Genomic DNA, 19,950 nt, shown 5'->3' on the forward strand with positions numbered 1-19,950 from the left:
GGGACATAAAAGTGAAACTAAGAGACATTGATAAGAGTGTGGTGGTTACGGGGGGAGGGGGGAAAGGGGGAGGGGGAGGGGCACAAAGAAAACTAGATAGAAGGTGACAGAGGACAATCTGACTTTGGGTGATGGGTATGCAACATAATTGAAAGACAAGATAACCTGGACTTGTTGATCTTTGAATATATGTAACCTGATTTATTGATGTCGCCCCATTAAAAAAATAAAATTATAATTAAAAAAATAAATAAATAAAAAACCATTTTTGGATTCTGGTCATTCAGCCTCATCCGCCCTCAGGACTGGAGTGTCCATTCTGATGTATTACACTCAGTTTCTTTGCATACTCTATTTCAGGGGTCTCAAACTCAACTCAGCATGTGGGCCGCAGAGCAAGATCACAGCCATTTGGCGGGCCGCACTAGGTCTACAAAAGGCAACTGTTACACAACACTTTTCTCACTGCAGTTGAAAACAAAAAAAAAATCAGTACAACAAGCACAATCGTACATACAGTTTACTCAGTGTCACAAAACGAGCAAAAACTGTAGTTCGCATCACAACTGCTGTTAACTAAGCTAATATCTAGCTAGGATGCTAGAGAAATGAAAAATACAAGTAGGCCCCTAGGCTTACTTAATTTTATCCAAAATATTTTGAACTTCGTGGATTAGTCTGCGGGCCGCACAAAATTGGGGCCGCGAGTTTGAGACCCCTGCTGTATTTGGAGATACGAGCCTGATTTCATGGGAGCCCTGGCTAAGCCAGTGGCTGCTCCCTTTCTCAGAAGACGAGGCCTAGTGTGAGGGGCCTCTGTACTCACGTGCTTAGTGCCATTTCAGTCGGAGCAAATTAAGGAGACGAACGCCCTTCCTGTCTTCCTCCTGCAGGCCCAGTGTGAGGCGAAATGTGTTAGAGAGAAATGTTTGACATTGGCTGCCTACTCTTTCCCCTAGAGACGTGGCCGGCACACGGCGGCTCGCGAGCCACATGCGGCTCAATCAGATTGAGGACGTTTTTAGCAAAGGCCAGCTTAGGAGTACCCTAATTAATTTAATAGCAATGTACCTACCTATGTAGTTTAAGTTTAAAAAGTTTGACTCTCAAAAGGAATTTCAGTCATTGTACTGTTGATATTTGGCTCTGTTGACTAATGAGTTTGCCGACCACTGCCCTAGAAGATCTGAGGGATTTAGTTTGAGGCAAGAAATTGTCATAAGCCTGAAAATGATTATCCTTGTCCATGCATGCTGTCATCACTGGTCTCACACACACATCTTTTTTGCTAGTCTTTGAACATATCAACTCTATCTGAGCAACACAGAAATATAAAAAACACATACCCATTGCCAGAAAGCAAAGCCAACCAACTTGTAGCTGAGAAACTACTAAATTTCTGACTCTTCATCATCCTGTTGCTGAGTGTGGTTACAGTGAATGGCTTTCCCATTTTTCTTTTTTTTTCAATTGAATTTATTGAGATGACACTGGTTAACAAAATTATACAGGTTTCAGGTGCCCGATTCTACATCACATCTTCTGTACGCCACATTGTACGTTCATTCCTCCCCACTCAAGTCAGGTGTCTGTCCCATTATTGATGCTTCCAAATGTACCAGTTCACTTTTTTCAGAAATGTTTTGGTGCTGTCATGATCTACCTATAGAAAATAGGTGAGATGAGGCCACTTTTGGGAACTGCATTTAAACCAGCCGTATAACAAAACAGACACGACGGCTGGTATGGTATCTTGGTTATTTGATTTCGTTTATCAGCAGCTTATCTTCTGAGTATCCTGCTCGTTATGTTGGACATAGCTGCAAAATGACTGCTACTGGATATGTGTGCATTGACTTTTAAGTACACGCGGTGGGACTGAAGATGAGTTCAGAGCCCCTCCATTATAGCAAAAATCTGATCAGAGGATCATGGAGTAATTGTTGAGAGAAACTACTTAGGAATGCAGCCCCCCAAAATTAAGAAGCAAAGCAAGGTTTTCATTTAAGCGGTGTAAACAAAAGCTTTGTGAAGCAGAGCTGTTCTATCTTCTGACTTCCTTTTATTTTTTTAGTGAGAGAAGGAGGCAGAGAGACAGTGCCACAACTGGGATCCACCTGGGAATGTTTTGCCCATTTGGGGCTATTGCTCCATTGCAACGGGAGCCATTTTTTAGCACCTGAGGCCAACTTGGTTGAGCCAATCAAGCCATGGCTGTCGGAGGAGAAGAGAGAGAGAGAGAAAGAGAAAGAGAAAGAGAAAGAGAAAGGGGAGGGGTGGAGAAGCAGATGGTTGCTTCTTAAATGTGCCCTGACCAGGAATCAAACCCGGGACATCCACATGCTGGGCTGACGCTCTTCCACTGAGCCAACGTTCTAGGGCCATCTTCTGACTTTTTAAAATGAAAACTTTTTGTATTTTCATACCTATTTAGGTAACAGGAATGTCTCTACCTTTTGCAAAGAACAAATCCCAGACTCACTAATATGCCCTGGGTGACTGTCATACCAGTATAGGTAGTACTTTCTAATCAAAAGCTTTTGAATGGACAGATGTTTTACTTGGTACCTTATAGTTTAAAAAATGCACAGTTGCCTGCAAAAATAATTGTTTGGATAAATATTTCCAATGGTGCACTTAAAATGAATGTTTCCATCAAACTCTAAAAGCTACTTTCAAAACTTTTTGCCCATATTTTAGAGTGGAGTTGTGAAACCCAATGAAAATATTTGTAAATGCTTGCAGACGAACACTTGTGTTTTAAAGAGAATATAGATATTTTTAAATGGAAACAAGAAAGGTTGTAATTAAAGTAATAGAGATTTAGTTAAAAATAAGAATGGAAAAGCCATTCTTTTGAAAATCCCCTGAGTCCTATCGAAGAGAGAGTATTATGCATACCTTGGGAACCAAGTCTTGAGGACTCTAGTGTTACTACAGTGTGTTAATCACAAGAATGGTAAACACTTTGTGGTTAACCAAATCACAGAGGCCTGTTAGAAAGGATCATAGAACTCCTGCAGCCCAGCTTCCTACACAGTACTTGGTTCCCTTTGTGGCTGCCCTGTCGAGCGGTCCCTCCCCACCCTACAGGAACCTCAGGTGATACCGTGAGCTCCCTGCTGTCTGCCGAGCTCTCTGCATTTTTAGAGACCTCTGGTTGTTAGAAAGCTCCTTCTAACCCTGTGTCTCTGTAAATTTGTTGCTCCCTGCCAGCCAAGGAGTCTGTGCCAGAGCCCACATGAGAACTCCTGAGGCTACTTAAAGATTGTTGCTGAGTGTCCCTTTAAGACTTTTCCCCCCCTCTGTGGGTTCCTGGCTCCTTAGCTGGAAATCTCAGGTGTCTTACAGACTGGCTGCTCCCTTCTGGCCACTGTTGGGTTGATCAGTACCCAGGGTTTTCTAACAATGAAGCCATCTAGGACTATACTACCTTCATATTAAGCTCACCATACTTTCTTTGGACTGCTGTCACTTTTCACCTTTTCAAACCTTGGGGCCCTGGCTCAGTGGTAAAGCGTCAGCCTGGAGTGTGGAATTCCTGGCTTCGATTCCATGTCAGGGCACACAGGAGAAGCACTCATCTGCTTCTCCACCCCTCCTCCTCTTTCTTTCTCTCTGTGCCTCCTGCAGCCATGGCTCAATTGGAGCAAATTGTCCCCGGGTGTTGAGGATGGCTCCATGGCCTTCTCATCAGGTACTAAGAAGAGCTGGGTTGAGCAATGCCCCACATGGGCAGAGCATTGCCTCCTATTGGGCTTGTTGGGTGGACCCTAGTTGGGGCACATGTGGGAGTCTGTCTCTGCCTTCCCTCCTCTCATTGAATAAAAAAAATACAAACCTTGGGTAGTTTTAAAATCTAAATGTAGAACTATATGTGTTGAACAATTTTGACTCTCTTCATGGTCCATGATCTTCCACTGTGCAAAGTTTACTTTCTGAACTAGTGAAGCAGGTACTGATGAGACCTGCACCCTGGCTTGTGAACCTGCCCCACCACCCTTTAAGCTTTGAGTTAGCACCTGTTGAGTATGGCTGTTCAGCCAGCAGTGAAAGTTGAACTTGGGAAGTTAGCCTCTGTGATTTAGAAATTTAAAGTTGCCATTTCAAGATTTTCCTTTGCTCAATGAAAGTAGTTAAACATTCTAGTGTGGCAAATAAAGTAAAATATAAATAAATAAATAAATAAATAAATAAATAAATAATGTAGAGAATTCTTGATCATTTAGGGGTTTATTTCCATTGTTGTTTATTCTTAACCATTTATAGCTTTCATTTGAACAAATTTACCACTGGATAAACTGGAATTTTTTTTCTCTTGATACAGAAGATTTGGTAGAGAAAATACTTATAATAACCTTGAAAGATGAGAAAATTTTAAGCATAAAGTTTATGAATTAAATGTTTTCTTGTCTGCTATGTGCTGGGCATTGTATGTAGGCATACATTGATTTCAAAAAACGAGGGAGAAATGCCTAATGATTCATGGCAATTAAAATATGTAAGATGAGACTGTTATTTAACAAATAATCACATAGCTAATTATTTTAAAACTGTTGGTACATGCCCCCAAAGAAAAGATACCAAAAAGAACAACACATCAGGCGGTGCTGTGCTGGAGCCAAGGCTTCAGAAGATTCTAACAAGAGAAAGGTTTATCTGCTGTCCTCATCATCAAAATCACAAGTTATTGAGAGACCACAGCTCCATTACTAGTGAGATTAGAAAGCCTTCCTTGATTACAGGATCCTTTTTGGGGTTCAGATTGGCATTAAATGTCACAAAAGACAGCATTAAAGTTCACTCCGACACCTCTAAAATACCTAGCTAGCCACCAGTGGGGAGCCCAGCCCCTGATTTTCTCTCTGCACAGAATCAGAGAATAACAGAATTTGTTTCTCTCTAGTTCTTTAAACTGCCATACCTTCCTGTTCTTTACCATGTTGCAGAGTTTGACCCAAATGGAAAAAAAAAAAATCAAATTTTTGAAAGCACTTGGAGGCAGGAGAAACAGTGCACCGATATTTTGGGAAGCAGAAAATGGGTTTATTAATAACATGTTTTGAGGAGATGAAAGGGCAGGCTTGATTTTGGTCAGGCAAGGAGTTCAAAAATACAGTTCCCAAAGTCACATCACCAGGGAGCTTTTAATGAATTCAGACTGGTCTAGATGTGTTCTAGTTCTTGTTCTTTTAAGCCTCTTCCGCCCTGTTCGGAGAACAGGGAAAGTTCCTGGCTTCCTTTGCTCTTGAACCTGATTGAAGACTTGACCAGCAAAGAACTTGTTTTCATTTTGAAGTAATTTGAGCAGCAGAGTAGGAGCCAAGCCAGCCTGGATTGCAGGCTGGTGCCACAGTAGCCTGGATAGTCTTTGCTTTATCCTCTGCCTTTCTGAGAAGTTCGGTGGTGTTGGGTTGTTGGCTTAGTTCAGGGGTCCCCAAACTATGGCCCACGGGCCGCATGCAGCCCCCTGGGGCCATTTATCCGGCCCCTGCCGCACTTCTGGAAGGGCACCTCTTTCATTGGTGGTCAGTGAGAGGAGCACATTGACCATCTCATTAGCCAAAAGCAGGCCCATAGTTCCCATTGAAATTCTGGTCAGTTTGTTGATTTAAATTTACTTGTTCTTTATTTTTAAAGATTGTATTTGTTCCCATTTTGTTTTTTTACTTTAAAATAAGATATGTGCAGTGTGCACAGGGATTTGTTCATAGTTTTTTTTATAGTCCAGCCCTCCAACGGTCTGAGGGACAGTATAAGTTTGGGTACCCCTGGTTAGTTGGTTGGATCATGGTCTGGCCCGATGGTAGATGTACTTGTGTCTGGTCACCTATGATAAATGCACACTCGGTTATATGTCAGAGAGCTCCCCTGTGATTCTAAAGTTATGGCAATATTTTAAACACTAGCTCATTTTTGTTGTATATCAGCGTTAAACATGCATTATGGAAAGCCAGAGTGAATCCCGCATTTAGTTTAGCGGACCTTTGTTTGCCAGGCTTGATCATCCAGCACCTTTGGAATCAAGCTTTTTGAATAGCAATGCACAGCATTCAGATGGATCTCAGCCTGATACATTGTGTTGAAAAAAATATTTTTTCAAACTGATGAGGCATAAACAAATTTTAGTAAGGTTTGATTGGGTTAAAATGGTATTTAGTTGAGTGGTTTCTCTGGGATTGACTTCACTTCTCCTTTTCAAGTACCACAGGCCAGTCTTTCTTTTTTGTTTATTTGAAAGGTTACAGATTTCTGAGTAAGTCGGGGAAATATTTACCAAGCATACAAAGGAGGAATGCTTGCTGCTGCGGTATTTACTCAAGCAACCGGAGTTCTATAAAACTTTTCTCTGAGAAAATTTAATGGTATTTAAACCTTCAGAAATTAGGATATTGTTAGAGAAGCCTAGGACTTAGGTCATTTTTCAAAGAAAGATTCTTAAAATATTACATATTAAGATAAGTATGTCTATTCCAATGATACTGTGAAATTAATGATTATTCCATTTCTATCCAAACATGACCTTATTTTGCAATGGTTGAAAATAATTTATTTATTTATTTATTTATTTATTTATTTATTTTTTTCCTGAAGCTGGAAACGGGGAGAGACAGTTAGACAGACTCCCGCATGCGCCCGACCAGGATCCACCCGGCACGCCCACCAGGGGCAACGCTCTGCCCACCAGGGGGTGATGCTCTGCCCCTCCGGGGCATCACTCTGCCGGGACCAGAGCCACTCCAGCGCCCGGGGCAGAGGCCAAGGAGCCATCCCCAGCGCCCGGGCCATCTTTGCTCCAATGGAGCCCTGGCTGCGGGAGGGGAAGAGAGAGACAGAGAGGAAGGGGGGGGGGGTTGGAGAAGCAAATGAGCGCTTCTCCTATGTGCCCTGGCTGGGAATCGAACCCAGGTCCCCCACACGCCAGGCCGACGCTCCACCGTTGAGCCAATCGGCCAGGGCCGAAAATAAATTTTTTATATGAAACTCATCCTGTGCTAAATGAAACTAAGGGAAGAGAATGTTGCTCCTTATATAACAACGAGAATTTTACTGGGGTCCGGGATAGCAGAAAGAAGCCTTGTGTCTTAGAGTTCGATTGCTCCATAGAGACACTGCTCCTACTGCCTACCATTTCATTTCACAATTATTTCTGAGCAGCTGCTGTGGCTTAAGCTTGGTGGTGGTGATGTAAAGATGAACAGAACAGAGAAGATCCTAGTTCGTGGAGCTTCAGTGTGTGTGTGTGTGTGTGTGTGTGTGTACTCTTGCCTCATTCATCATTTCATACTGTATTGCTTTTTGTTACAGTTTTACCTATTTTTTTCATTTGATCAGTATTCTAGGTATTTGAGATACACATTTTTTACTCAGTAGATATGCAGAGAATTTAGGCATGGGGCTCTAGGCGTAAAAGTCAGCTTCCAAATAGAAAACACATAATTGCTCTTCTGTTTTTCAGGTACACACGATACTCACTTATGTAGTTTACAAAATCAAGGCAGTGAAATGCCAAACTCACTGAAAATTCAGATAGCAGTGTCATTAGACCTGGATGAAAAGTAGTTTAAAACTGTCAGGACGGCCTGACCTGTGGTGGTGCAGTGGATAAAGCGTCGACCTGGAAATGCTGAGGTCGCCGGTTCGAAACCCTGGGCTTGCCTGGTCAAGGCACATATGGGAGTTGATGCTTCCAGCTCCTCCCCCCTTCTCTCTCTCTGTCTCTCCCTCTCCTCTCTAAAATGAATAAATTTAAAAAAAAATTAAAAAAAAAACAAAAACTGTCAGGACGTAAGGGTAAGCCCAGCATGCTTATTTATAGTGGCTCAGAAACTCCACATTGGCCAGAGGGTCAGTGTTAGGTCTGCTTTGAGTTAATGATTTCAAGTTTAATTTCTTCTCCCTGTAAGGAGAACAAAACCAAAGACGGTCTTTAACTGTTAGGTACATAAGGAGAGCCATGAACTTAGTAGAAATAATTTAAAAGTTGTTTTGTTTGATTCAAGCTAGGTGATTCTGAGACTTAAAGCTAGACATTGGAAAAGCTTACCTTTCTCTCAAAATCTATTTTCAAAATAAACCTAATTTTAAAATATTTTAGGATGTGCAGATGTATATTTAGAATCTAGATTGTATCATGCAGGCAGAAAAAAGACATAAAATATTTACTTAAAAATTTAATGTACAGCCTGACCAGGTGGTGGCACAGTGGATAGAGCATCGGACTGGGACATGGAGGACCCAGGTTCGAGACCCCGAGGTCGCCAGCTTGAGCGTGGGCTCTTCAGGTTTGAGCAAGGCTCACCAGCTTGAGCCCAAGGTCACTGGCTCGAGCAAGGGTCACTTGGTCTGCTATAGCCCCCCAGTCAAGTTGCATTGAGAAAACAATCGATGAACAACTAAGGAACCACAACGAAGAATTGATGTTTCTCATCTCCCTCCTTTCTGTCTGTCCCTATCTGTCCCTCTCTCTGACTCTCTCTCTGTCTCTGCCACACACACACACACACACACACACACACACAATTTAATGTACAAATAGTAAATATTGATAAGTATGCAAGATGTTAAGAATTTTCATTTAAGGCACTCAAATAATAAACCTGTTTATAGTTGTACTGTTCTTTGTGTAGTTTAGTCTGTAAAATAGAAGAAGACAGGGAGGGGCCTGTTGTTCTTCCTTGAAATACTTCTTGTTATTGCAGAAATGTATTCTTGGTCATATGATATAAGTTCTTAAGCCTTAGAGATGGAGTCTTTTTTAAAAGGTTTTTAAAATAAAATAAGTTACAGTCAATATATTTTTCTCTAGTGAAATTTTTGAAAATCAATTTCCTTTATAATAAGGGTTATTTTTGCTACTCCTAACAGTAGAGCCTGGTGTAACCTACCCATGTTAAAATATAGTTTGTCCCTAGAGCCCTGTTCATAAAACTAAAACCAGTCTTTTAGTGGTATCTGTCATCTGTGTAGAAAAGAGATTATTTCAGAATATTGAGAAGTAAAGTGTCTTAGTCCATTTGGGATGCTATACCAAAAAAATAAAAATGCCTATTTTCTCATTTATTTAAGAACCTTGAATTCATTAGATATTTTTCTGATGTGTACCACTATTAGAGTTTTTGTGCTTCAAAATGTAGGCTAAGTTATTCATTAGAGTCATACACATTGGTTAAATTCCTCATGGCTTCCTCATTTCCTTGCTGTGTCACCACAGAAAGCCTTGGTTTATTAATATGTAAATTAAGGCTTATAATAATATCTACCTCATAAAATTGCTGGGCAAGATTGAATAAAAAAACATGTAAAGCACTGTACCCAGTGCCCAGTAAGTTAAGCCAGTAAGAAAATTATGTTATTTATAATAGTATTAGAGTTTTCTTTGGCTGTTAAACTCATCTGGAAATTCTCAGACACGCAATTTGTATTCTCTGTATTTTAAAGATTAGATTGAGTTCTTATGGTTCTGGGTTTAGTGCTGATAAATACGTTATAGATGTTGGCTCATAGAAGTGTGACTTGATTCAGTTGTTTACTCGGTGGAAGCTCCAGTTTTCACATTTTATTACTTAAATGGAAAAAATAAGTTGGTTGAAACGTCAAATATGGCAGTAATCCTAATAAATGTAAATGGATTATATCTGCCAACTAAATGACAGAGACTCTTGGATTTGATTTTAAAAAGAGACATACCTACAACAAAAGGACTAAAGAACATAAAATAATAGAATGGAAAACATATGCCGGGCAAATATTACTATTTAAAAAGTAGGATTAATGTGTGAATGGGGAGAAAGAGGATATTGTATGTTAACAACCTGCCAAGAGGATAAAATAACTTTGGTTTTGTATCTATTCTGAAAGTTATAAGGAAAATCTGATAAATTCATGATTATGGTGGGAGATTTTAACATATTCTGTCACAGATAAATAAAACATACAGAAGTTAGAGTACTCGAAGACCACCTTTGTTAATGAGGCTTAATTATTAAACAAGTCTCTGTGTGCCCTTCTCTCTCAAAATGGCCTGATTCTATGAATTTTGGCTAGTTTGTACAGTTATGTCATGCTTTTTTGTATAGTCGACATGTTCCTGTAAAACTGCAGGAAACCTAGATAATTTTAAAAATGAATAATACTATTAAACAATAACCTTCAAGGCCAAAAGTTTTCTGAAGGCCTTACTGAGCCATATATTAGCCAGAAGAGGGACCAGCTCCTGGGGTGTGCAGCCTATGCCAGCAGCAGCAGCTAGATGGAGAAGGCAGATATGTTCGCCATCCTGGGATTGACGGGCTCTTGTATACAGTGAGTTTAGGGAAGAAAGATGGAAGTTGTTTTGAAAGACTTTACCTTGGGTATATATATAAAAGGGGAGGCGGGCATAGAAGGTGAAGAAGCAGGGCTAGTTCTGGCATAGGTGTATAGTTTGTAAGGAAGAAGTGTTTCCTGCTTTTGGGTGGCTTGTGGGCAATAGTTAAGCAAGTTCATGCGATGGTGTCTGGTGGTCTTCTCTAAGTAAGAGCGGAAATCACCGTGTCTTAGTGTTTGTGAGCAGAGAGCTTGGAATGTTCGAGTTGATAACTTGGGCCTTTGCGTGGAGCTAGTTCTGTGAACCTGTGTAACAGCAGGTTATTTATCAGTGTGGTTCTTACAGATAGGCCTCCTGTTGGCTGTTTTATAGATGCTGCAGAGGGCCACGGTCGGCAGGTTGCAAACAGGGTGTGTGCCCCTCGTGCTTTCTGGTGACTGAACAGTCGAGAGGATTGAAGCAGAACTCTAACAGGATTCTTTCTGGAAATTCTCAGACACACAATTTGGTCCCTTAAAGTCCCTGAACAGGACTTTTAAAAATCACTTGTTTATTTATTTACAGATAGCAGTTCAGTGTATGCTTTTTCAAGTCTTTTTTGAGTTAAGTGGGAGGGTTTTAAGTGTTTGCAGAACATTTGGGTCTGTGAATTCTGCCAAGGCAATTGTTAACATATGCTTTTTCCTTCTTAAAAAAGAATTGGCAAGTGTTTGTCACCTTCTTAAATTTTTATTTAATTTATTTGAGCCTTTAATTAAGATGGGGATTAACGTAGTATGTGTTTGTACATGTGTACTTGTGTTCTCTGTTGCTTTAATCTCTGAAATCTGAGTAGTTCAGACAAGAGTAAATTCTCCTCGTAAATAAAAACTGAAGAGGGAAACAAATTTTAACATGTACCTGGAGAAGCATCTTATTAAATGTGTGTTTGTGTTCTTGAGCAGCCCTGTCTAAAAATGTGACTTCCTTCCAAGCACAGTGCTCGCCAGATTGCTCACCAGGTCTACATAGCTCGAAGGACTGTGTGTTTTGGGCTCTGTGGTGGATGGAGATAGTACAGAGGAGCGGCTTGAATTAGCATCCTGTCCCGGGTGTCTCCTTCTAGTCCTTGGCCTACCAGTCTTTCACCGACCCCAGCCAGCCCACAAATGAATACTTAGTAAGCACTTAATGTTTCTAGGCACCCTGTTAGGAATTGAGAAATATAAAGACGGTATGATGGTGACGTGAATGACCCCGAGAGTCCGTGCCCTTTTGACAATAAGTAAATGGAAGTTTTATAATTATGAAACAGTCTTATAATGGTAAGTGATAGATCAGAAGTATGTAAGTGTCTGGGAGGGTGCACCTATGCAAGCTATGTAAGATTGCCTAATTTAGAACAGGTAGTGGTGAGTGGTTAGGGGCGGATTCCTGGATGAGGTGATACCTCCACTAGGATTTGTGGCAAGAGTATAAAACTGTCCCAGGTAGTAGTTTTGGAGGTGAAACCAAGGGTGTGACCTTTTAGGAGCTACAAGAGCATGGGACAGGAGTAGTGAGCTGAGGGCAAGAATATTGAGACCAGGCGGGACAGCTGGGCAGGGCCGCCTCCTGAAGGTATTATTTCTCTTTACAGGGCTCTGGCATTATTCTGAAGGCACAGGGATGTATTATCTTGAAGGCATGGACATTGATGGGTTTTGGTCACAAGAATGAAATGATTAGAATTACACCCAAGAAAGGTCCCTCTGGTGGCAATGTAGGGGAATGGATTAGGGGTTAACAGTGGTGAGGCGCAGAATAAGAAACTATTGCTTGAGCTAACTCAGTGGGTTTTCAGGAGATACAAGCAAACATGGGGCCTGGAAATGGAAGAAATGAGAGTGCCATTCAGTGAGGGAGTGACAGAGGAAAAACAGAGCTTGCAGGGAGGAATTGTGAGTTTAGTTTTAGACACTGACTTGATAATCCATAGAAGACAACTACATTTAGTTGTCTAGAGGTAACCCAGGGTGGGAGCCAAAGATGGGAGTGGGTCATGTCACCCAGGGATTCTGTAGAGTAACAGAATAGGGCAGGAAAGGGCAGCTGGGAGATAAACTATGAAGAACAAAAACCTCTGCATTGGTCTTAATACCTGTGTGACATGGAAAATAGATTTGGGATCTTGGAAAGTAACAGAACAGATAAAGTGTTTTCTGTCTGGGCTTTGTCAGGTATGACTTTTGGAATTTTAGTCAATAAAGGGGAGAACTAATAGAATGCTTCAGTTTTTATTATTTTTTTTCACAGAGAAAGAAAGAGTGAAAGACAGACAAGTACAGACAGGAAGGGAGAGAGATGAGAAGTATCTATTCCTCCTTGCGGCACCTTAGTTGTTCGTTGATTGCTTTCTCATATGTGCCTTGACGGGGGGGGGGGGGGGGGGGGGGGCGCTACAACAGAGCAAGTGAGCCCTTGCTCAAGCCAGGGACCTTGGGCTCAAGCCACCGGCCTTGGTTTTCAAGCCAGTAACCATGGGGTCACATCTGTGATCCCATGCTCAAGCCAATGACCCCGTGCTCAAGCTGGTGAGCTCTCGTTCAAGCTGGATGAGCCAGTGCTCAAACCGGCGACCTTGGGGTTTTGAAACTGGGTCCTCCACACCCCAGTTTGACACTCTATCCAGTGTGCCACTTCCTGGTCAGGCAACTGCTTCCGTTTCTTTACTGATGGTATGACCTTGTGGTGGCACATGCCAGGGTGGTAGGAACCTCTGTGCCTCGTAAGTCTAGGATAATTATTTCCTCACCCATTTCTGTCTTGGTCTATTAGTTTGAAGAAATAAAATTATTGTGTTCTTACTGAAGTGGAAAATGATAAAGCTTTTGGAATTTCTTTGTATTTTGGGGGTGGGAAATTCAGTTTATTGGACATAGGATTAAAGAAGAGCAATTTGGTGGAGGAGGCATGACTTTTTTTTACGTATTCTTTATTTACATAAACATGCACACACTGGACATAAAGAAGAATGGTGAAGATAGGTATATAGTTTTAACCATCTTCTCAAAATTAAACCACAAAAATGGGTTTTACCCATATTACACCCAAGATAATATTGAATTTTACTCAAGTGTTATTTAATGAACGTGGGTCATGGTGATCAAGGTAGATAGAATCCGGGCCATCACTGAGAGAGTAGACCGTGAGAACCCTTCTTCAGGAGAGGAGCTTGTGTCGTCTCCTGCCAACCTTACATTAGATAGTCCTTTGAAGCTTTTTCCTGATTGCGGACCCACCAGGCAGAATTCCAAGATGGCCAGCCTTCCTCTCTCCTCTCCTAATCGTCCCACAGCCATTTAAGAAGTACAGAATACTTCACTGGCCCTTGGGACACATGGCTGATAGCACCTTGGGAAAATCTGGTTTTTTATAGATAACCTCCTGGGGACACCTCTGTGTGTGCTGTGAACTGGTTTCACAGCTAGCACGCCCCCTTCTTGAAATGTGTTCAACGATTAATGATGTTTGTAGCATCCTGGTTTTTCTGGACTCCCTGTGCTGTGGGCACACTTCAGCTATCAATGTCCTTTACTTAATTCTGACTGTGCCTCCTCCTCAGGTCACCCTGTTGTTGCTGTTGAACACCTAGAAGCACCCTTTCACCATTGCCCTGGTGGGGATGTGGGATGTTGGGTGTTTTGCTCTTTGGCAGTACCCTGAAACTTAAAAAATGTCCTTGGTATGCAAATTCTTAAACATTCGAGTGAAGCAGTGGAATAAAAAGAATACCTTATAGCATCAATATTTCTTTTGTACACAGGCTAGTAAGAACTGTTGCATCCCACTCTCCTTTTTGTTTTCAAGCACTGTCGTGTTAAGAACAACACAATTAAGATGAACTCTTCAGGGAAAAAAATGTGCTTACCTTCTCTGAAGGACTTGTGTTTAGTTTAGGGATTGATGCTTGCTTGAGAAATTTGGGAAAAGTAGTTGGTGACTTTGGAACTAAATCAGTGGTAGGAAAAGATTCTTGGGGGAAGGGGTTGTCGTGCTTACTCAAGAGTCAGATGGCATGAAGTCAGGGACAGGTTGGTAGCTGCCCTAGAGGCGGAGGTGTGCCTGGTTCTCAATGGTCAGCAGGTGGCACCAAATAGCCAGAACAAACCTGGAGTGAAGTGCTTAGGTTTCACCTCGGGATGGGTGAAATTATTCTTTCTGTGCGTTTAGAAATTTGGTATGAATAGCACCTTCACATTTTCCCTGCTAGAGATGGTATCCTCCAAGACTGAATTTTATGAAAGTCTTTGGTATTGATATAGTCAAGAAAATTAACCAGTTCCAAGTTCAAATGACGGTATCAAATTTTTTTTTTCTAATTTTGGAAGAGGGTTTATCACTGAATGTCAAGAGCAATTATAAGATCATGCAATAGAATATACTTAACTGGCTTAGATTTCTGAAATTTTTTTGTTTTTATGAAATCTTACAAATATATCACTAACATCGTTGTTAAAATTACTGATAAATTTATGTTGTTGGGATTGATTTTGTCTGTCTGGTGAGAATCCAGGATCTTACCCCTATCCAAGATGTTTCTGTTTGAGCAAAGGTGGGTGTGTGGCTTGGTTGTAAGGTGGACACAGTGCTTTTTCCTTAGGAATATGTAGGGTGTATTGGCTATGTATGTTCTTGGGTAGCTTGTGAGAAAACAGCTAGTGACTAAAGGGGAGGCAGTTCAATATTGTTCCAACCATAATTATACTGTTTAAGGTGTAGTTCATTTGTGTCAGCTTAATTTATTTACCATGGAAACCTGGTTGCATGCTAGAACTTGAGAAAAACTACATTTTAAGTGCTGTTAAAAGCAATGTTCCTTTTCAGCATATGCTGCTTTATTTTCTTTAGGTGGTGGCAAGTGTGAGGGGGAAAATCAGCTCAAGTGATCCTTCTGTGGTTGCTGGGTGGTGGCCTGGTTTTGTTAGTGCACAAGCTCTAGTGATTAGGCCTGCTAACTCTGGTCCATGAGCATATTCTTGGTGCAAGTGAATAAATGAGGCTTTTGCTAAGTGAGCATCTGGGTACAAAATCTTATAATAAATTACTGACTCTTAAGATGAGGGAGTAGGACAGGACTGGATGGGACATCTTTCTACCACTAAAAGGGTGTGGCATCTTGCTTCACCCTCTTCTTACCTTACCTAGACACTTTTGTATATAAAATATACAAAATTTATCTGCACCAGTGAGAACCAAGAGCTCATCCTTACCCCCTAGAATGTGTTTTTCATGCAACACCAGTATTGATCTTTTATTTTTATTTATTTATTTATTTATTTTTATTTTTTTTTTTCCATTTTTCTGAAGCTGGAAACAGGGAGAGACAGTCAGACAGACTCCCGCATGCGCCCGACCGGGATCCACCCGGCACGCCCACCAGGGGCTACGCTCTGCCCACCAGGGGGCGATGCTCTGCCCATCCTGGGCGTCGCCATATTGCGACCAGAGCCACTCTAGCGCCTGAGGCAGAGGCCACAGAGCCATGCCCAGCGCCCGGGCCATCTTTGCTCCAATGGAGCCTTGGCTGCGGGAGGGGAAGAGAGAGACAGAGAGGAAAGCGCGGCGGAGGGGTGGAGAAGCAAATGGGCACTTCTCCTATGTGCCCTGGCCGGGAATCGAACCCGGGTCCTCCGCACGCTAGGCCGACGCTCTACCGCTGAGCCAACCGGCCAGGGCTAGTATTGATCTTTTAAAAATATACATCCAATGATGTCAGTTATTAGCTTAAAATCCTGCAGTGCCTTCCATCCCACTTAGGTTCACAGAGCCCTTTGTGGTCTGGCCCCGCCTACCCTTCCAGCCTCATCTCCTTGTCTCCCCCTACTCACCAGCCAGACTCCAAACACACTGACCTCTTCATTCCTCCAGCAAGCCATGCTGTTTCTCACCCTAGGGCTTTTGAATAGCTGTTTCTTTAGCCTGGAATGTTGTTCCTTTTGACCTGTTCTTTTTGAGGTCTCAGTTTAAATAAACACCTACTCACAGAGGCCTTCCCGTGACCACCAGCGCTAAAGTATGTTCTCACTCATTCTCTGTCATATTGCTTCACTTTTTTCTTTCAACTCTCTTGCCTTTTCTTGTGTGCCTTTTTCTGGCTCCTCCTACTAAAATACAAGCTTCACTGGAGCCTCCTCTTTATTTTGTTTACTTTTGTCTCTAGCATCTGAACAGCTGAGCACATAGTAAGTCTTCAGCACATTCTGGTTCAGAGACTGAATAATAGCTCTGTTGAAGGGTGAAGCTATATTTAAAGCTAAATTTATTTCTCTTCTTTCTGGGAGGGTGCTATAATCAAGGGAAGACAGTAGTGGGCCTGATGCTGAGGCCTAAGTCCTTTTTTACCATTGATCCCTGTAAAATACTGTGACCATGGGTAGTTCCCTGGGAGTGGGTATTGGTATTGGCAGTAAGAACTTATAACAATACAGCAATATAAATAATTGCAGTCACTCTTTATTGAGTATCTACTATACACACCAGTGCTGTCATCAGTGTTATTCATTTGCTATCATTAACTCTCAGGCACCAGTTTTATGATAAGTAAATGAGATGTTTAGATGAAGTGATTTGTTGGTTCTTTTATATAACACTTTATGAATTGCCAGGAAAAGCTAAAACATTCTGGTTTATGGTAATACACAGTAGAAATAAATGAGTTCATTCAGAAGTCCCAAGTAGCTATTCACCTAGTTCTGATAAAACTTTAAACTTGCGAAGTTTAAACTTTAGAAGGATAAGAAACCTGTCCTTTGTTGGGCATCCATCATCTCATTCAGTCCTCCCAGTAACCTGTATTTTCCCTCTTTGATGGTTGGAGAAACTGAGGCTCAGGGATGGTAAGCACTTTGTCTAAGGTCACACGTGTGTTATGAGGCAGTGCTGAAGTTCAGAAGCAGTTTGGATTGATTACAGAGACCTGTTTTTGATAAGTGTGAATTATTTTACCTTTTACTCACCTTTCTCCCAGTAGGTTGTGTGAGGACTCGACACACGTTAAAAAGCTAATTAGGTTTTTCCTTTTCTTTCTCACAGAACTCTTAAGAAGGAGCTGATGTGGAGGAGCAGCTGAGACAGTTCAAGATGACGACCACAGTGGCCACAGACTATGACAACATTGAGATCCAGCAGCAGTACAGCGATGTCAACAACCGTTGGGATGTGGACGACTGGGACAATGAGAATAGCTCTGCAAGGCTCTTTGAGCGGTCCCGCATCAAGGCTCTGGCAGGTGAGGCCTTCCTGGCCCATCACTGAGGCCCAGGATGCATTGTAGTTCCCTTTGAAATCATCTACCCTGGATCCCTTCCAAGATTGGCTCCCTTCTACTGAAACATGCCCCGCAAGGGCAAGCGGACCATTTCATAAGGTAGCCAGTTCTGTATTTGGAGAACTGTCGATCTCCAAAGTGATTCAGAGCAGGGTGGTTGTTGCAGCAGTCTAGAAGAGCAAGATCTTGGTTTTTATATTTAAAACCCTTGTGTGACACTAACCTGGGTTACTCAAAGTAAGTACTCTAAGAGGCCAGGTCAACTAAGTACATTGGTTAATTTGTATATTTATGCTTCCTAATTTTCAAATGTAAGATGCATCAAAAATAAACAAATTCTTAAAATATTAGGCCAGCTAGCTAGCTCTTCCTTTTTTAAAGACTTTATTCATTTTAGAAAGGTGAGAGCGAGAAAGGGGGAGGAGCAGGAAGCATCAACTCCCATATGTGTCTTGACCAGGCAAGCCTAGGGTTTTGAACCAGTGATCTCAGAGTGCCAGGTCGACGCTTTATCCTCTGCACCACCACAGGTCAGGCTGGCTAGCTCTGTACATGCCTTTACATTGCTATATATAGCAGGTAAGTTTGCCATTGATTCACAAAAACTAGCAGGAACACATCCTTACTTTGTGATTTCTCGCTCCCTTGTTGTTGAATACCTAGAACACATGTTCACTGTGGCCCTAGTTGGGGTGGAACTATTTTCCTCTGAAATTGCTCTGAAAATCTGGAAACGGTTCTGTCACCATGAAAACCCAGCAGTACTGAGTAAACCAAGGATGAAAGTAGACTTGCACAAGGCCTTGCATCTGTACTTTGAGATTTTAAATGGTTTCCAAATGAGAAAAGTAGGGTTATGATTTTATTTCCCTAATATCCTTAATTATGACAAGTAAATCATAGTCATGACTTTAAAACAGGTAAGTTTTCTCTTAATTGTGAAAATAGCTCACTTTTTGTTACCTTTACTGTGTAAAGGCATGTACAGTTTAGTTCTCTTGATTGTAAGCAAAAGGAAACTTAACCTAAAGTGGTTTAAATGACAAAGAGAATTTATCGATCAAATAGTAGACAAAGTGGCCTTTAAGCAAGTCTTAGTTCTGGATTTAAACGGTGTGACCAAGACCTCATCTCTTTCTCCCACTTTTTGGCTTTCCTTGCTAGAGTGGATTTATTTTTAGGCAGGCACTAGGGACCCTGTAGTCCCAAGATAGCTGCTTCAGGTCCCAGATCTGTCTGTAGGGACATGTAGCAGAAAAAAAACAAAAACACCTTTCTTTCCCTAGTACTTACACCCTAATCCTGGGGTCATTCTCACTGGCCTGTTTGATCATGGCTGGGGTCATGTGCTTTCCTCGGAATCTCTCTGAACAGAAGAGGATATGCCAACTGACATTAGGTAAACAGGATATGCTGCTAAAGTGGTGGGAATTTTGGGGGCATGGGGAAGGCTCAGCCCCACCCAAATAGCTTGGCTAGAAAATTCAGAATATAACAGGAAGGAGGAAGGAGGAAAAGTACCTTGAGGAGGCAGCCAACTAAATGCTATAGGGAAATCATGCAGCTGCCTTAGGATAACTTGTTTCTTGAGTGGCAGTGACTTAACGATTTTTCCTGAGCTTGCCTGATTTGAGGGTGTAAATGAATGATTAACCAGATAGTCACTCTGGAATTGGAGCTTTATTTTCTAGCTTATTTATTAACATGGAACCTTATGGAAGCCATGATCCTGGCTTGTGCTAGTAGATTGATTCACACTTTTAATCTCTTTGAAGCTTTAGTCCAGTATGACAGTGGTGGCCAGTTATCTCTGACCATGAGCCATTTACTTTCTGGTCCTTGGGTATACTATATATTATCTCTCTTTTAAGGAGAATTTTATTTGGCAAACTGAAGAACAGTATCTTGCTATTTGTATCTGTTCCCTTCTACAGTTCCAGAGAAGAGATCCAGCTGTCCTTAGTATGGATCAGTTGTCTTTACACTTCCTAGGAGATCTTCCCCCCCCCCCACCGCCGTGTCATCTAGGTCCCTGAACTATTATAGTTATGGTAATAATAATAATAATAATAGTATGCACTTAATATGGTACTTACAGTGTGTCAGGCACTGTTCTAAATGCATTGCATATATTAACAGTTATTCCCATAACAACCAAATGAAAGAGATTGTTATTATTTACAATGTATGGATGAGGAAACTGAGGCACAGAGAGATTAAATTGCTTGTTCAAGGTCATACTGCTAATGAATGGCTGAAGGCAGAGTGGCTCCAAAATGTCTACTATTTTTCTATATTCAGTAAAATACAAAATGAATGAAAGCTCATTGGTGTAGAGTATTGATAATGGATA

General features: G+C 41.5%; 1 protein-coding gene across 2 annotated transcripts in view; it reads left to right on the forward strand.

The window, feature by feature from the left end:
- SPTBN1 (spectrin beta, non-erythrocytic 1) overlaps positions 1 to 19,950 on the forward strand; it is a 220,764-nt gene that overhangs the window by 45,834 nt on the left and 154,980 nt on the right. For both annotated transcript variants that reach the window (XM_066267134.1, XM_066267135.1), the window contains exon 2: positions 17,363 to 17,558. In XM_066267134.1, coding sequence (XP_066123231.1) covers positions 17,411 to 17,558 — 148 coding nt within the window. In that variant the 5' untranslated portion in view covers positions 17,363 to 17,410. The remainder of the gene's footprint in view (positions 1 to 17,362; positions 17,559 to 19,950) is intronic.

The sequence above is a fragment of the Saccopteryx bilineata genome, chromosome 3, assembly GCF_036850765.1.
Source record: "Saccopteryx bilineata isolate mSacBil1 chromosome 3, mSacBil1_pri_phased_curated, whole genome shotgun sequence".
In the NCBI taxonomy this organism is placed as follows: domain Eukaryota; kingdom Metazoa; phylum Chordata; class Mammalia; order Chiroptera; family Emballonuridae; genus Saccopteryx; species Saccopteryx bilineata.